The sequence below is a fragment of the Syngnathus typhle genome, linkage group LG7 (genome assembly GCF_033458585.1).
Source record: "Syngnathus typhle isolate RoL2023-S1 ecotype Sweden linkage group LG7, RoL_Styp_1.0, whole genome shotgun sequence".
In the NCBI taxonomy this organism is placed as follows: domain Eukaryota; kingdom Metazoa; phylum Chordata; class Actinopteri; order Syngnathiformes; family Syngnathidae; genus Syngnathus; species Syngnathus typhle.
In genome coordinates, this window is record NC_083744.1 from 18581529 (window position 1) to 18598656 (window position 17128).

Here is a 17128-nt window from a genome sequence, read left to right on the forward strand (position 1 = left end):
TACTGTTCACTTCTCACTGGCTTGTCAGTGGCTTTTTTCCCCCCCATTTGCTTCCCCCCCACCCCAAATAATAGACATTATTTTGACAAACCAGGTTTCGGAGCTTGACTTTCTTCTCTTCCTTCTTGCTTCTTTTGACAGCAGATGCAGGGCAGCACCGATTAACACGCCTGTGTGGAGTTTGCATGTTCTCCCCGTGCCTGCCTGAGGCGGGCCCCACCCGACGGCCAGCCAATGGCAGAGCACATATAGCAAACACGGCACTGGGAATTGTGGCATGCGTTCAAAGTCGGCGCACTCTGCGACATTCATATAGAGCGGCATGCAAGCGGAATTCAACATCGCTCTTTAAAATATTCACGCAGCAAAAAAAAAAAAGTTCCGATGATCTGAGGACGTGCAGCGCAACCCGCCAAATGTAAAAGCATCCCCGGCATTCTTCAGTATTGTCCTTCTTAAAACCAGACAGGAATTGAACGTCAAGAATGTCCAAAGTCCGATTCTTAATGCATCGTGAATGGTAATTCGTAATTACCCGTTCTGGCGTAGCCGCCAGGGGGCGGTGCAACGCAGACCTATGTCATCCACTCTGAAGACGATTGTCTCTCGGTTCCTTCCCAGCACTGCAGTGTGGCTGCTGTACTGTACGTTCCTCCAGGTTCCCCAATGTGCCTGCCGAATTTGGGGGTGACAAATGGTCAACGTATGCATGTGTGCAAGTCCGAGTTGGGTGAAGGGAGAGGGCCAGTGGAGGAAAAGGTGTCTCGCGGCAGGAGCGCAATGCATCGTAACCACGAGCGCTGTCCGAGGGGCCTGGGTGCTTTGGTTTCAGCCACGCACGCGCAGGAATGGGCGGGGCTGCTCGAGCGAGCGAGCGAGGGAAGTGGGCCGGGTGCACTCCGGGACGGAACGAACGAGCGAGCGAGCGAGCGAGAGCAAAGCCGAGCAGGACAGGAGCGCGCCCTCCGTCCCCGTTTTCGCCCGGTTGGATCTTTTGCTTGCGCCCCCATCCATGTTGGAGCACTCTTCCGAGCTGGCTCTGGTGCAGAGTCTGTACGCCAACAGCATGCGCTGCCCCCCCGTCGTCAGGAGCGAGGACCTGCCCATCAGGTACGTCCGATAGCCCTTCAAGCCCTTCCTCCCTTCCTTCCTTCCTTCCTTCCCTCCCTCCCTCCCTCCCTCCCTCCCTCCCTCCCTTCCTTCCTTCCTTCCTTCCTTCCTTCCTTCCCTCCCTCCCTCCCTCCCTCCCTCCCTTCCTTCCTTCCTTCCTTCCTTCCCTCCCTCCCTCCCTCCCTCCCTCCCTTCCTCCCTTCCTCCCTCTGCCGCCGCCGCAGGCGTGACGGAGAAAAGGGGCGGCTGACGGACGGGTCGTGGCTGCCATTTAAATAGACGCATAGAGAAGACGCATTTGTTGGAGTTGAGGGAGCCCGCCGGGCGAGCTGGAGCTTTTCCCTCCCAGCTGCGTTTGGGATGCGGCCCACCGCTGTGCTCAGCAATCAAGCCAAATGACACGTTGAGATCGGTTCGGTTCGGGACTGGTGAGAAAGTTGCCCTCGTCTGTCCGTGGCTTTTGCAGCACCTTGGGCATCCTTTCCCACCATGCAGAGTTGGCCACCCTCCTCTCCAATAAGAAATGAGGTTACCGCCTTCCCTCCCTCTCCATTTGGAGAGCTCTTGAGATTTGCTCACTACTCGGCAAATTGCTGCTGTCAACAAAGTGGACGGACAGGCAAAAGTGCACCTTCCTTCAGTAAGGCCCCATTTTCTTTTCTCTCGTTTAAATGCATGCAGTACTGGGGCACGAAGCGTAAAGAAGAAACGCGTGGATGCCAGTAGTCCCCATTTGAGATGAAGGAAGAGGAGGCTGCCACGTTGGACCAAACTTTCACAATCGGACAGAGGCGCTTGGCGATATCGGCTCTTCCAGATACCATGTCTTTCTCTGTTTTGCGATTGGAATCTGGAGACGCAAGTGGCACACGATGGGAGTGAGCGCACCTCAACTCGGGCAGCCGGCGCTTGGTTGGGTAGAAAGCCTCAAAGTCTTTCTCGAGTTTACTTTCCGGCAAAATGCAAAACAAAGACAACGGGACGTGGGGAAAGACGACACGACGCGACGCGACGAGACTCGGCCGGCCGGGTACATTTACTATTTGCGTCCTCTCCGATCGCCGTGTCTGCATTTTACCGCCCCCGGGTGGCCGGATTGAGCAGCGCACCAACCATTGAACGAAAGCGACCAAACGGCGTCATTCTATGGCAGGGGTGGCCAACCAGTCAGAGACTAAGAGCCACATTTCTTACTGTGTACCGCAAAGAGCCACATCATACACAACCCAGGGGTGCTCGGTTTTAAATGGGCCACGTTTAGCTGTGTATTTTTTCCCTGCCAATTTGAGAACGAAATCGACACTAATTGTTTCCTCGAATGTCTTTGCCCCTCCTCCTTTGCGGGATTTCACCTCATGCGCATGCGCATGCGCCTTTGACCAAAATACCAGATTGAACTCAAGCGAAGCGATCACGCACAAAAACAAACAGACAAACAAATAAACAAACCCACAAATGTTGATATGAACGTAAAGGAGCCGCATGAAACCCGGCAAGCATGCGGCTCGCGAGCCGCGGGTTGGCCACCCCTGTTCTATGCTATCAAATTGCTTCAGGATAGAGCAGTATGTTTGGATGGAGCCAAAAATAATGCGCCCCCCCAAAAAACCCCTTTCCAAAATGTGTTTTCTGGGGCGTCACAGAATGAAATCCAATGGTGTCTGGAGGCATCGGCCAGGAATCAGTGTTCCTGCACAACATCCGCTGAGCGAGAGAAGAGTCAAAGGCCATTTTTTGCGTGCCGCAGCTCTCGTTGCTCGCCGCCCTCCTCGATTTCATGGAAGCACGCTCTCCCGAGAGCTTTTTATAGCCTGCCCCCGAGCGGCAGTCGCGCTAATGCGTGTGGCAAAGTGGGCCGCGTGCGTGGAGGGGGCGCCGTCATGCGTACGTAGCGAGCTGCCGAGCTGCGAGCTGACTTGGGCGCTCGCTCGCTCGCTCTTTAATGCCTTGAAATCGTCGCCGTGGACGATTCGATCGGCCGCGTGATAAAACCTTGCAGCAAATGCATGCACGCACTACCTACCGCACAAACCCCCCACAACCGTTTTGAGGCCTCACCCCCCAAGTCTCGGATAACAATAGGTGATGGGGCGCCCTTCCCCCACCGCACCACGGGGAGCGTGACCTGTGAACCTCCAAAACGGAGGTGGCGGCGGCGGCGGCGGTTTCAGCGTGCCATTGCAATTGCGTACGCCTGCCTGCCAAATACGACGAGGCGTTGACAAAAATGGATCTGCGCTCTACCGAAATCCAGCTGAAATCAATCAGAAGGTGGCCCGAGCCGGCTTGGCTCCAACTCCTTTTAATCAGCGACAGGAAATAGAAAGATGGCTAATTGATGGGAATCCACCCATTGGAAAAGGCCACCATTGCTTTTCAGTCCCACATCAGGCGCTCAAATCCAATGCAAAGCTCCCCGCTTGCAATCCGGTGCGAAAGCAGGCTTTTCGAGGCTGGGAGATTCCTAGCCAATGGAGACTCGTCCTCGGTACAGTCACAAAGTACTTTGCTACAAACCGCTGCTGCAATCCACGCTTGCCGGAGAAAGAAATGAGCACGTAAAGATCCTTCTTGAGGCAAGTCACCTCATTTGCGGTCCTGACCGGGCAGGCAGGCCGGCCGGCCTCTGCACTTGGACGGCCAAGAGGAGGAGGAGGAGGAGGAGGAGGAGGAGGAGGAGGAGGAGGAGGAGGAGAAGAAAGAAAGAAAGAAAGAAAGAAAGAAAGAAAGAAAGAAAGAAAGAAAGAAAGAAAGAAAGAAAGAAAGAAAGAAAGAGACGCCCGCTACCTCCTTCCGCCTCCCCCGCTCCCTCCCTCCCTCCGCCCCCCCCGCTCCCTCCCTCCCTCCGCCCCCCCCCCTCCCTCCCTCCCCTCCGCCTCCTCGTCGAGTGTCTCTCGGCAGTCAGTCGGCACCTGTTCTCGCTCGTCGTCTGCTTTGCCTTCATGCGAGAGAGCGCGGACGTTTTCGCCTTGTCCTCATTGTTAGAATAGACGGCCGTTCGTGATCTTTTTTGTTATTTTTATAGCTATTTTTATAAAACAGCGAGAGTATGACATCGACGTCGTATAGCCTGGATTACCTACCGCTGACCGATAGTCGGTTAATGGCTGCGGGCGATACGATGTAAGTACCTGCATGATTTGCCCCCCTTTTTAGGTCCTTGTTTTGTTGGTGTTTTTATTTCGTCGCGCTTGGATGAAACGTTTGGGTTTGTAGCTCGTAGCTTCTTAGCCCAGCCGGATGAGCTAACTGCTAACGCGTCGAAATGGCCGGCTAATCGTACTCTGAGTTCATCCGAGGAGCACATCTCGGTTGGCGTCGAAGAAAAAACCTTGATCTGTCTCGAGTGTAAACCAATTCGACGATGCTCGCTTTTAAGGCAAAGACGAAACAAGACACAAAATGGAGAAGCGCTCGCTCGCTCGCTCTGTGCGCGTGCGTGCGAGTCGTTAGCTTAGCAATATTAGCGAGCGCGTGACAACAGCCGACTCGGGTGACATGTGCTTCGCACTCGCTTATATTGTTGCGTCAAATCATCAAATATGGCCTTTCAAGGGGGACTTGCTGCAAACAGTTGGACAAGTTGGGCGAGCTGACAACCGTTGCGAGCGAGCGAAGGAAGGAGGGAGGGAGGGAGGCCACCGCACGCACGCACGCACGCACGGTGCGGCGCAGTCCGCTTTGTCAACATTTCAAAGGGGAAGTGAAGAGTGCGCTCGCTCGCTCGCTCGCTCAGGCAGGCTCTTCTTCTTCGCTTTGTTTGCTTGTCAATATTCGCTTTTATTGTCGACCGGCTCGGTTAGGCAACTTGTCTTGCGGCCATGTCGGGGAGGCTTATCTAAGCGCCGGACCAACCCACGTGCTTCGTTCGTTCCATCATTATTGAGCCTCGAATGGAGATCTTGTGACCGGCCGGGCCCGTGTAAACAACAGGCCCGCCCGCCCGCCAAGACACTCTTTTCCATACACGCACCAAAAGCCTTGGCACGGCCCGTCTTTTCAGCTCCATCTTTCAAAGTGGTCAGTCGGTGCCAGAAACCGGGCCGAGGACCAAACGGTGGCTTCTTAAGCTCGGGAGCGGAGGCAGACCCGCCGTCTTTATCGAAGAATGGCCCAATCGCAGCCACACTGGAGGTTCTCCCATCATTGCGAAATACTTTGAAGTTCTTGTGCCTGAGATGCTTCCATAGCATCACGTTATCAACTTCAAGACGAGCCTTGCGACGGGCCAATTTGGCTTTTCCACCGTGAATCCAAATCGCCGGGCGCAATTATCGGCCTAATGGCGCGTTGCCGAAGGCCCGCTACGCGTACAATCGGCTCCTTTGCGTCCCGATTTGGACCCTTTCCCGACCGGTGACTGAAAATGTTTGAGAAGATGATCAGTTCCCTGAAACGGGTTGGGCCGACAACCCTCAATGTTAAAATGGGTTCCGTATGTACGACGGAAATTCTTTGAACGCCGCCCCCGGTCATTTGACGAGGAAGTGAAAGACAAGCGCCTTGATGGGGGAACAAGGAATCCAACCAAAGTAGTTCTGTTTTTTTGGAACCAAAGCGTGATAGGCACACGTGGTGGCAACCAACTTTTTGGGGTCATTCCTTCCGAAGCACTCGATTTCCAGTGCGGCGGTCGGTCCGGTTCTTTCTTGGTTTGCGCCCCTCGGAGGATTCCAAGTCCGATTTTCCAAGCGACCGTTGGACAGGTGTCCAGTAAACAAAGGCACTGACCGGCGGCGACTTTGAGGGCAAAGCCGACGAGCAAAGCCCAGCATGTCGTTTCTTTGCATCGGGACAGCGGTTCTTTTGGCCGACTTCTCGAGCCTCGTTTGAAATTGCGATGGTGCAAAGATTGACAAACAAAGAGACGGCCGGCGCGTTACGCAAGAGCGAGCCCCGGCCGGCAGCGCCTTGGCGCAATTTTGCCCTTGTTCCGAATAATGGCGGCGTGCTCAAACCTGGTCCTTTGAATGAGGCCACTTGGAAGCGGGCCCTTTCCCTTTGGATTGATGCTTTTGTGGAGCAGCTACCTCGTGCAGCCTCGCGCAGCCTAGCGCCGCGGCGCGCCGCGCAGCGTGCCGGCTATTTTTAGTGCAGGCTGCCATTCGGCGGCGGCGGCGCGGCCTCCTGTCTTGTGCCCGACATTCCTCCGCAACGCCGAAGACGAGTCCGGCGACGTGAGCGCAAAGTGGCCCGCCGGGTTTTGCGCAGCGACTTCCATCGTTTCGGCCTTCTTTCAGGTGCTTTCCCCACGTTGACGGAGGTGACGGCCAGCCAGCGGCCGTCGACCCCACGCGGCTTTGAGGCGACCGCGTCTGTACTTGCGTAGCTTGCATTGTGCGCTCTTGTCCTTTGAAGAAGTCCTGACAGTTTTGAAGCGGAACAAGATAAGGGCCCGAGTCCTGAACACTTTGTTTGTTCCTCGGGCGTCCGCGTTCCGCCTGCCCAAATGCAAATTTGATGAACTCGACGTGCTCGGAACGATAGGCCGCGAGACGAGTCGGCTCTCAAAGGCGTATTGGGCTCAATTCAAAATAGGGCTGGCTGGACGTAAATGTTCCGCTTTTCAAAATTGGGCCGAAATGGTGCGGAAGAAGAAGAAGCCCAGAGCAGAGCAGGCACCCTGCAGAGGAAACGTGCTTCTGCTTTCACATTTGGATGCTTCTCTTAGCACCAACAATCAGACACATATGCGCTGTTAATCCATGCTTCTGTACTATTTATTCCACCCCAGGAGGGGGGGGCCGGGGAAATGCTCTCCGGCATTTCTTTCCATTTTAACCATGCGCTCTTCCTAGCAACCGAGCGCCCGCGGCAAAATGGCGGCCGACGGCAAGAGTGAAGAAATGGTGGTGTCGCGCGCCCACCGGGCGCATATTCCCAAGCGCCACCCCCCGCTTGAGTCGGCCCATTGTGCTCGTAGCCGAGTGACGGCGAGCGGACACAAGATGCGATTGTTCCCCCGCCGCCGGAGAAGATGCGGCTGGGTCGCGCCCCGCGCCATCGCCGGCCGGCCGACCGACCGGCCGGCGCACCCGAGGAGGAGCACAAGTGGCGCAAAGTGGCTCTGGAGTCACTCCGCTCTGTCGCGGGAACCTAGCCGACCCACTTGGAGGAGGTGTACGTCGCTGGCTAGCATGTCGTTCAAATCCCTCAAGGACTTTGGCGTTTCGGCCGAACGTCTGGGCTCCATCTGTAAGAGGTGGATGGCTCGCGTCCAAAGGTCGGTGGGTCGCTCGGGTGGCTGTCCGTGCTTGGACGCGGGGCCGGTGCCGTCCGCGTTGGCCGCACGGGGTCGCCGGGGAGAGATAACTCGGGCGAGCTCCATTGGAGAAATGATTTGAAATGGCAGCTTGAGTTTGGGAAGGGGCTCGCCCTTTTTCGCTTTGGCCGTCGCCGAATGCTTTGAGCGGCCACACGTGCGCCGCGTTTCAAACTTCAGGTCAACAAATTGGAAAACGGATGATATTAGCCGCTAGCCTTTGCTATTGCTGGAACAAATAGCCATTGACGTGGCGGCGTTTTGGATGTCTTAAGAGCTTTTGCTTATTTTTCCTCTTCCCAGCAACGGCATGAAGATGAACGGGTCGTCGGAACACTTGGATCAGCCGGACCCGGACTCCATCAAGATGTTTGTGGGGCAGATCCCTCGCTCCTGGTCAGAAACGGAACTCAAGGAGCTTTTTGAGCCTTTTGGAGCCGTGCACCAGATCAACATCCTCCGCGATCGCACGCAGAACCCCCCTCAGAGCAAAGGTGCGCCCCGCCGCCGCCCTACCTCCTTTAACTTGCCGTTCAGATCCGTGTTGGCAAATGAAGAAGCGCTTGATTTGCATTCAGGCAAATGTATTGACACGCGGGCGCTCTCTGCAAAGACCTGGCGGAAAGAGTGCTGTTCAGGCGAGGTTGCTTAAAGCCTGCTTCTTTTCTTTTTTTTTTAAGCCCAGCCCGCTTCCCGTCTTCCTGCTTGGCCAGGGACGGGACGGGACGCTCAGCTGTGATGGCCTATTGACATGTTAATGTATTGGAAGCTAATCACAGCTGCCCCCACCTTAACCCACCGCTTCTTCACGTGATGCTCTCAGGCTTATGTTTATTTTTCAGACAATAACGGCGCCCCCCTCGGGTCGTCGCTTGCGTTTTTGTTTCAACGCCGCCCGTTTGCTTTGTCGTCCGATTGGTCTTCCTGAAATGGCACGGAGCGCGGGCGGTCAAACAACGGTGGTTAAAAAAGCCCACAGTCTTATGCGGGTTCGGCGTAACGCTAGCACCCCCGCCCAGCCCCGCCCCCAGCATAATACACACTATGTAGGTCAGAGACGCTGCAGTGCTCCACTTCCCCAGCCCAGCCAAAGTGACAGGCTGGAACGCCACCGGCTGGGACGGAAGGATGAGAGGCCCCATCCCCCACCCACCCCCATTCTTTCCTTCCTTCCTTACGCCCCCCCCCGAACCGTCTGAATGCGTGTCCGCTTTCAGATTGCGTCTTGACCCGTGGGCATCCGCTGACAGCCGTCCAAGCAAGCCCCGGCGGGCATGAGCTGTCACGTGTTGCTGACGTGACGTGACGCGACGCGCGCGCCTCCCGTTTTGGCCACGTTGCATGGTGGCGGCGGCGCCTTTTGACAAGGATGCTCTTTGGAGCTTCCAGCTGCCGTTTGGTCAATGGCTGCTTTCTTCCCGCTTTCCAACGCTGCGACGAGCATTTTTCAAGCCTGCTTTGCCAGCAGTCAATTGGTGCTCAGCTCACTTTTCAAATGGTTTGTCCCTCCCTCTCAGGATGCTGTTTTGTAACTTTTTATACAAGAAAAGCTGCGCTGGATGCCCAGAACGCCCTGCACAACATCAAGACCTTAAGTGGGGTGAGTACGCAGGACGGGGGCGGGGCTCGTGCGGGCACGAAGCCGCGCCAAATATCCAAAGCGAGTCGCCGCTAGCCGCACATTTCGCCTGCCTGCCTGCCACCGGCTGCGGGAAAAGCTCGTCGCCCGCCCGCCCGCCCGGCTCAGCCATTCTCGCCAGCAGCCATAGCGAGGGAGCCATCTGTCTGCTTCTCCTCGGCCCTGGCCAAAAAAAAAAAATATATATATATTTCATACGCGCAAGCCGTGGTTATTTCTTCTTTGGCGCAGCGAGGAAGGCGAAAAATGGATCGACGACAGAAGAGGCTCCACAAACTGAAGAAATGTCCGCTCAGCCAGCCTCGCTCGCTCAGGCTGCCTCACTCGCGTCTCGACCAGTCAAAGCTTCCAAGCTTGTTGTCGTGCGGCCCGGCCTATTTATAACGTGCTGCGTGCAGACAGGAGGGAGAAAGGAAAAACGACAACCTCTCGCCTCCCAAACGCTGGGATAGAGATGATGAAGCAAGCGGGTGGCCGACAGAGGCGGGCGGGAGCTTGACGCCAAAGGTGGCAGGGTTGCTCGCGGAGTGCCATTGTGGCCGCTTGCACTCAGACCAATTGAAAAATTGCTCCCCTACCTCCCTCCCATATCCACAGATGCATCATCCCATCCAGATGAAACCAGCCGACAGTGAGAAAACCAGCGGTAAGTAAGAGCAAAATGGATCTGAGCCTGCCTGGAGGTGCAGACGGGAAGCTTGACAGTTGATGGCGAGCGAGCCGACAATCTTTCTCTCGGCGCAGCATCAAGTTGGCCTCCTTTTATTCTCTCTCTCGCCAGCCGTGGAAGACCGAAAACTCTTCATCGGAATGGTTTCCAAGAAATACGGCGAGAACGAGGTCAGGATGATGTTCTCGTCCTTCGGCCAGCTGGAGGAGTGCCGGATCCTGCGCGGACCCGACGGGCAGAGCCGAGGTAAGCTATCCCTCTGGCAGCGCCCGCCTCTCGGATACCAATGCAACTTTTCCACGAAAAAGCTGACGAGAGCCACGCGGCAACCTTTCAAGCTGCTGCCGCCGCCGCCGCCGCCACGTATCTGGACTTTTCTAAGCCGCAAACGGGCTCGGAGCGCTTCTCTGTGGGACAATTGTTGCGTGCGTGCGTGCGTGCGCTGTCTACCTACCTACCTACCTACCTACCTCATGGGCACTGCGGCCGGCCCGTTTTGAATGTACCGAGTCAGTGTTCTCATGTCTTAGTGTTGTGTGGTCTTCTTTTCTCTGTGTGCTAACCAGTCCGGGTGGTTGTGTGTGCATTCTCTGTGACTGTAATGTGTTTTTTGGGGGTTCATAACGAGTTGTCCAAACCTTTTTTGTCTTGTTTTTGTTTCTTCTTGTCCCTCCCTCCCTCCCTTCCTCCCTCCCTCCCTCCCCCCTCCCCTCCCAAACCCCTCCTATTGTCCTCCTCCTACAGGCTGTGCGTTTGTCACATTTGCTACCAGGGCAATGGCACAGAATGCAATCAAAACCATGCATCACTCTCAGACTATGGAGGTATTGTATCCCCATCAGCACCGATTTCAACCCCCCCCCCCCCCTTCCCACGTACTCTGCTGCCCCCTTGTGTTGGAAAGACGTGAACACCAAATTCATATTGTCGAACGACGTCGCACGCGACCGGCGAAGCCCTCGCACAATGACAATGGAATTGCATCGCTATCTCGGCAGCGCAGCGACTTTGAAACGGGCCCACAGCGAGGCTCCGCGAGAGTCTCGCGAGTGGGGTGGCAATAATTTAAGTGGAGCGTCAAAGCCAGGCGGATCGTCGAAATGAAAATGATGATGAAAATTGGTCCCGGTGGCCAGTTTGCCCGTCCGCTCCCGGGATGGCTCTTTGGTCCGCCGCTGACGTTGCTCTGGCGCATGTCCCTTCCTTGTCCTCATGCATCTGTCCGAGCCCTTCTGTGCCTGTCCCATTGCGGAGACTGCGTAGCGTACGGCGTCCCAGTCCCCAACCCCTCGGCGTCTGCTCCGCTCTGCTGCTGTTTTTGGTTTTGGCTGTCTTCATTTGTCGTCCGTGGAGGGCCGAAAGAGCTCGGCGTGGCCGCGCCCTCTCTGGAATGCGACCCGGCTCAGCTATGCATGGCACATGTCCTCTGCGTGTTAGCTTTCATCCATAGCAACGCAGCGGCCGTAAAAAGAAGCTCGGGGCGCGCCCCTTCCCCTCTCCAGCCCGGATTTGTTGATATCTCTGGAAGCAAATTGATTTCTTCTGAGGCGCTTTTCTGCTTGCCGTCCCTCCCTACCTCCCTCCCTACCTCCCTCCCGCCCTCCCTCCAGGGCTGCTCTTCGCCTCTGGTGGTGAAGTTTGCCGACACGCAGCGGGATAAGGAGCAGCGTCGTCTGCAGCAGCAACTGGTGCAGCAGATCCAGCAGCTCAACAGCGCCTCCACATGGGGGAACCTGGCCGGCTTGGGCAGCCTCACGCCTCAATACCTGGCCGTAAGTGGCCGGTGGCTCGGCCGCCCGGCCAGATGCTGTGAAACGCAGACGGGGTGCTAACCTTTCCAACTTTGCCCTCAGCTCCTGCAGCAGGCGGCTTCCACAAGCAACCAGAGCAGCTTCAACAGCATGCAGCGGCTCGGTGAGCGACCTTGCCATACCTGACCCCCTTCTTCAGCGCTTAGCAAATAAACAAGGCCACTCTGGCTCCCTTGTAGGGGTGAACCCTCTCCAGCTGCAGAATTTGGCCACATTAGCCGCGGCGGCCGCCGCCGCGCAGAGTTCTGCCAGTCCCACCTCGGCCGCCGGCCTGTCGGCCGCCACCGGTGCACTCGGAGCTCTTGCCAGCCCAGGTGACTTGGCGCTAGCGCCGGCCGACCGGCCGGCCAACCGGCCGTTTGGCTCCTCTGCGCCCTCTGGTGTCGGACACGTTTGCTTGACTTTGCGTCGACGTTTGCTTGCCCTCACCAGCCGGCTCGACGGCGGGTTCCGGTGCCAGCGCCGCCGCCGCCATGAACACGTTGGCGTCTCTGGGTACATTGCAGGGTCTCACCGGGGCCTCGGTCGGCCTCGGCAACCTCGGCAACCTCAACGCTCTCGCCGGCGGCGGTAAGGACGTCTCGAGTGGCAAACTGAAGTGATGCAGCAAAATAAATCTCTTGAAATTTGGGGCCTTTCTCGGTGCGGCGCACTCCTTTTGCTAACGCCGAGAACCGGCTCGCAAAGGTTGGAAACCGAGTCGTGACAACGCTGGCGACGCTTTTGCCGCGCCGGTTGTCGTCGTGCTCTTTGTTCTCTTTCCTCCCGGCGTTGCGGCGTTGTTTTTTTGCCCCCGCGTTTAGAGCGTTGCTAAAAGTCCGGCTAGCCCCCTCAAGCAAGCAAGCGTGCAAGCACGCACTCACGCACGCACTCACGCACGCACGCATGGCGTGTCCTCACACTTTGTCCTCGGGCGCAGGCATGGGGGCCCTGAACGGCGGCCTGGGCTCGTCCATGGCCAACGGCTCGGCGGCCACGTCCATGGACGCGCTGAGCCAGGCCTACTCGGGGATGCAGCAGTACGCCGCCTCGGCCCTGCCCTCGCTCTACCCCCAGCCGCTCCTGCAGCAGAGCATCCCCGGCCACCAGAAGGAAGGTGAGCTTGCCGCCCAGGCCCGAAGCGCCCGCCCGCCCGCCCCTTTCTCACTAACTACGCCCTTTGTCCTGGCAGGGCCCGAGGGCGCCAACCTCTTCATCTACCACCTGCCGCAGGAGTTTGGCGACCAGGACCTTCTGCAAATGTTCATGCCCTTTGGGAACGTGGTTTCGGCCAAAGTCTTCATCGACAAACAGACCAATTTGAGCAAGTGCTTTGGTGAGTGCTTTTTGAGGAGCTCATTTCAAACGGACTGTGCGGAATAACGGCGGCGGCGCTTTTGCGCGCTTTCAGGCTTCGTCAGCTACGACAATCCCGTCTCTGCGCAAGCTGCCATCCAGGCCATGAACGGCTTCCAGATTGGAATGAAGCGGCTGAAGGTTCAGCTGAAGCGTTCCAAGAACGACAGCAAGCCCTACTGATCGCCCCGCCCTGCCCCCACCCCTCCCCCCCCTCCCCAGCTCCAATGCTAGCAATGCCAGGGTAAGTTGGCCCTCCGGCCAGTCACCACAGCACAGACTCAGTGGGGAGGGGAGGGGAGGGGAGGGGAGGAGCCCGTGGCTTTCCTTCAAAAAAACAAAAGTTTGCCACGATTTGGTTTTGTCTTGTATTTCATTCCTGCTGTTTTATCTTCAATACTTTAATGTATGATTATTTATGACCATCACTGGAGTCCATGATGTTGCTGGAGGGAACTAGCGTTGAGCGCCAGGCGTTTTGTTTGTTTGTTTTCTGCTTCTGTTGAGTTTATTTTTCTTCCCATGCCTTTTTTCATTGCCTTCAGCTGACGCTTAGACGGGTTGACTAAGGATCACGTGGGTTTCAAGGTCCTCAGTGTGCTTCTTGCGTCCTTCTCCTCACTCCTTTGGATGTGGCTCGCTCTTTCTTGCAAGTCATTCATTCCATCCATCCGTCGGGGCCTGACTCCAGATGGATCTTTTAGGTGCCAAGCGCATGACATGTTGCGAGTCCATTTTCTCTCTTCCTCCCGTCCCGTCTCGTCTCGTCCCGTCCGTGTATTGTTTTTGTGTGTCGGCAAAAGGCGTGGTGTCCTTTAGCGATGACTGCCCCGTGTCAGGGTTCCCCTGAAAGCGCCCCGTGCCAAGTATCGGAATGGCTGAGCAATGAGCGCAAAGTTTGACTTTAGCTGCTCCAGGTTAGCAGTGCGAGGCCCGAGCGACCTTTACCGTAAATTGACGGTCAGGAATGAGCGAGTTGCCATGCGGCGGCGGCGGCGGCGGCGGCGGCGGCGGCCTGCTTTCATTGTATCGTCTCCGTATTGAGCCTTGGGCGGGAATCGCCACGCGAGTCCGAAAGAAAGGGAAGGTGTCGTCGTGATGGACTTGTCTCGGAATTTCACGAGCGCTTTGCTTTTGGGGGAACCCCGCTGTGTGTTGATTGTTGTTTTTTTGTGCCTCATGGCTAAAGCGATTCTTGTGCTGTGGCCCTAACTTTCTCCTCTTTGTCCTCTCTCTCTCTCTCTCTCTCTCTCTCTCTCTCTCTCTCTCTCTCTCTCTCTCTCTCTCTCTCTCTCTCTCTCTCTCTCTCCCCCTCATGCTTTATTCCTTTGTTTTGATTTTAGAAGCAATCTCCATGCCTGTTTGCTCATCATTAGCCTAGCATGTCTTGATGATGTTGAAAGGCGCGTTCCCCGCTGGCCTCCTCATCCTTCACCACCGCCGCCACCACCGCCACCACCACCACCTAGCCACCATTGTCTGTGATGTCTGTGTAAAGCTCGTCTGGCCCCGCCCATTTAGTTCAACCTGACTCGTTGCTGCATGCATGTTCATCATTTGTTGTGTTGTGTTTTGTTTTGTATAAAAATGTGACAGGATGATGGGAGAGAGAGTGGTCAAGCGAAATTAATGTGAAAACGTACCTGCGTTGATTCTTTTTTTTTTTTTAAAAACCTGTGGGATTTCTCCTTTGACTTTTTCTTTGCTTTCTTTTGATAATGTCTCTGGGTAAGGGCAAATACAGGGATTGGCACGCCGGCTGTGCTATTTGGTGCCATTAGCAATATGTTGAAGAAACGAAACCACTGACCAGATACGTGTAAACCCCCGAATGAGAGCTCAACATTTAGCGGGCAGTGTGAAGCTTTTTCCTTTCTTTTTCCCCTCTTCCTTTCGTCTCCATTTCAAAGGAAATGTTGTTTTCATTGACGCAACCTTTTTTAAATTACCAATGGCACAATAAAAGGTACATTTGCTCGGTTTGGAGAAATGACTACCTACACGAGTCAACTTTTTTAGAACTGATTCACAACTAGACAATCTGTGGTTGAAATGCACACTTAGATTACCTATATTTTATACCATTGAATCTATAGAGGTCGAACTAACGGAACCCAGACAAAAATGTCGGGGTTTTTTCTAGATTTATGTTGTTGTCATCTGTGTTGGGAAAAGGGGGGCGGGCGGCTGTATGTAGTGTTTCAAAATCCCCTTCATTTCTGCTAAATGGAAGCCACACTTGAAGTTGAAAGTTCCTCTGCATGCGTAAGAATTTGTCTAGGACGACACGGTACGTCTTGCTCATTTGTTTTGGGTTGCTGTTTTTGGATGCAATGTTTGTTAATCACGCAGATGCCGCACAGTTATGTTGTTTTCTTGTCCAAGTGGCCACGTGTCAAAAGTTTGGAAGGTGCGCAGCACAGTGGAGTTTTCTTTGCGTGCAAAGATGGCTCCATCACGGATGCGGGAGCCCCTGAAGACGAGACCGCTCGGACAAGCTTCTTGTCGCTTTCAATGGCCACGGCGGCGGGTGGACGGTGTTGGTTTACAAATACATTCCACTGTTTCCACACAAAGTTTACACTTGCCTGAACGGCATCCTTCTTTTATTGTACCGCGGCAGAACAAGCCCCCACGCCACGCCATGCCACGCCACGCCACGCCCCCTCACCAATGAGTTGCCAACTCAGGGTTTTTCTTTGGTGCGTGAGAAACAAATTGTCACATGTACAGCTTCTTCTTGTTTTCCTTTTTCTTTTTGTCACCTTGTGTCCAGGCAAGCCTAAAACGAACAAGCCCCCTTCCTCAAAACATGTCATCTGGAGCTAAGCACAACAAGTACGGGAGGGAGCTTTTCCTTGTTGAGGGCGGCCAAGAAGTAGTGCAACGTGCGTGTGTGGACCGACCCCAAGAGTTCCTTTTTGAATGCTTTTTACAACAGTGTTTTTTCTATCTCTATTTAATGCAATACAATAATGAAAGTGCCATACACGTCTAGAAAACTGCCTACACATCCTTATCGGGCCTTGGTTAGATTGCTGCACTTTGCCTTTTTTCTGTCACTCGCCAACCCCCAAGGAAATTCTGCGTATGGTGTCGTCTGTAGGTGAAACAACCTCCCCCCCCCCCCTCCCCCCAATTATATATTCTTAGCTAGCATATATTTGAAGGTGTGAGCGCATGCACTGGAACACTTTGCCACACCGTGTGGACTTGAGTTGATGTTTCCGAGAACCACTTTGTTAGTCAGGCATTGTGCGTGCGCGTGTGTTATATATAGATACATATGTGTGCGTAGTGAAGTATTTAGCGGACGAGACGAAAAAAAAGCACAATGTACAGAACAATGTACAGACAGGCTCACTTCAGGGGGTTCCATCAGCGAATTCCAGCTCCAACAATCACTCCCTTGTTTGAATTCTCAAGTGCTTTCTTTAGGGACACTCTTTCTTTCCATTTGCAGATGCACAAACATATGGGGGCGTTGCTTAAGCTTAAGGAGGATGTAATCGCCGTGGTCCTTCTTGTGTTTGTTTCCTTTTGTCTCCATGAAAAGCCAAAGTGGGTGCATCTTCTGTTTACTTTGTGAGTGAGGTTGGGATTTGAAAAAGGAAAGGCAGAAAAGCAGGAGAAAAAACAAAAAGACAAAAATCTGGGGGCGTACACGCACGCACGCACGCACGCACACAGGCTATTTTCCAATTTCTACAACTGGTTGTTCACAATGTCTTTTGTACCAGTGACGCTTTTTATATTGGAAATTAAAAGAAATGATGGCAATTGTCTGGCCTCTCAATGTGGCCTCCGGTTTTGCTTGCTATTACGTTCATCATTGTGTGTCTTTCAAAGAAAACAAAAAATGGCCTGCTTTTGACTTTACTCTTACTGGAATAAGTCTTTTTTTTTTTTTTTTTTTTTTTTTCTTTCCTCTAAATGGTGGTAAGTTTCATGTTAGTGCTTGTGCTGTCATCTGGATTTTTCACAACGTGAGCAGATCAATTGTCTTAGTTTAAGAGTTATCTGTTTAGTTTGAGCCTTGCTTTTACCTTTTTAACGACAAACTGTGTAGATTCTTTATTTGGTGTGTTTTTTGTTGATTTCCCTTCCCCCATAGCAGAGTACATAGACGGAAAACTCTGTTCTTGGTCGATGTTTGTTCATATGTGGTGTGTTTCTTTGCCTTTGTCTCCAGATTAAACCATTTACCCTAATATGGACGGCGTTTCTGTGTGTGCCGTTTGTTGCGTGGTGTACAAACATTGCCAAGCGACCACCGCGTGTGTGTGTGTGTGTGCGCGCGA

General features: G+C 54.4%; 1 protein-coding gene across 3 annotated transcripts; it reads left to right on the plus strand.

Annotated features, from left to right (window-relative positions):
* The first annotated feature begins 3982 nt into the window (after nt 1-3982).
* Nucleotides 3983-17044, plus strand: LOC133156770 (CUGBP Elav-like family member 2). Of its 3 annotated transcripts, none has more exons than XM_061282710.1 (14): nt 3983-4233; nt 7676-7866; nt 8890-8972; nt 9609-9657; nt 9793-9927; nt 10426-10505; nt 11292-11453; nt 11535-11595; nt 11672-11806; nt 11925-12062; nt 12412-12588; nt 12664-12807; nt 12883-13071; nt 14171-17044. In XM_061282710.1, exons 1-13 carry the CDS (start codon nt 4160-4162, stop codon nt 13008-13010), a joined length of 1557 nt encoding a protein of 518 aa, XP_061138694.1. In that variant the 5' UTR covers nt 3983-4159; the 3' UTR covers nt 13011-13071; nt 14171-17044. The 3 variants fall into 3 exon arrangements, with proteins under 3 accessions (XP_061138694.1, XP_061138693.1, XP_061138695.1); XM_061282711.1 differs by lacking the exon at nt 3983-4233 and adding an exon at nt 6895-7333; XM_061282709.1 differs by having other exon boundaries at nt 12412-12807.
* The last annotated feature ends 84 nt before the right edge of the window (nt 17045-17128 follow it).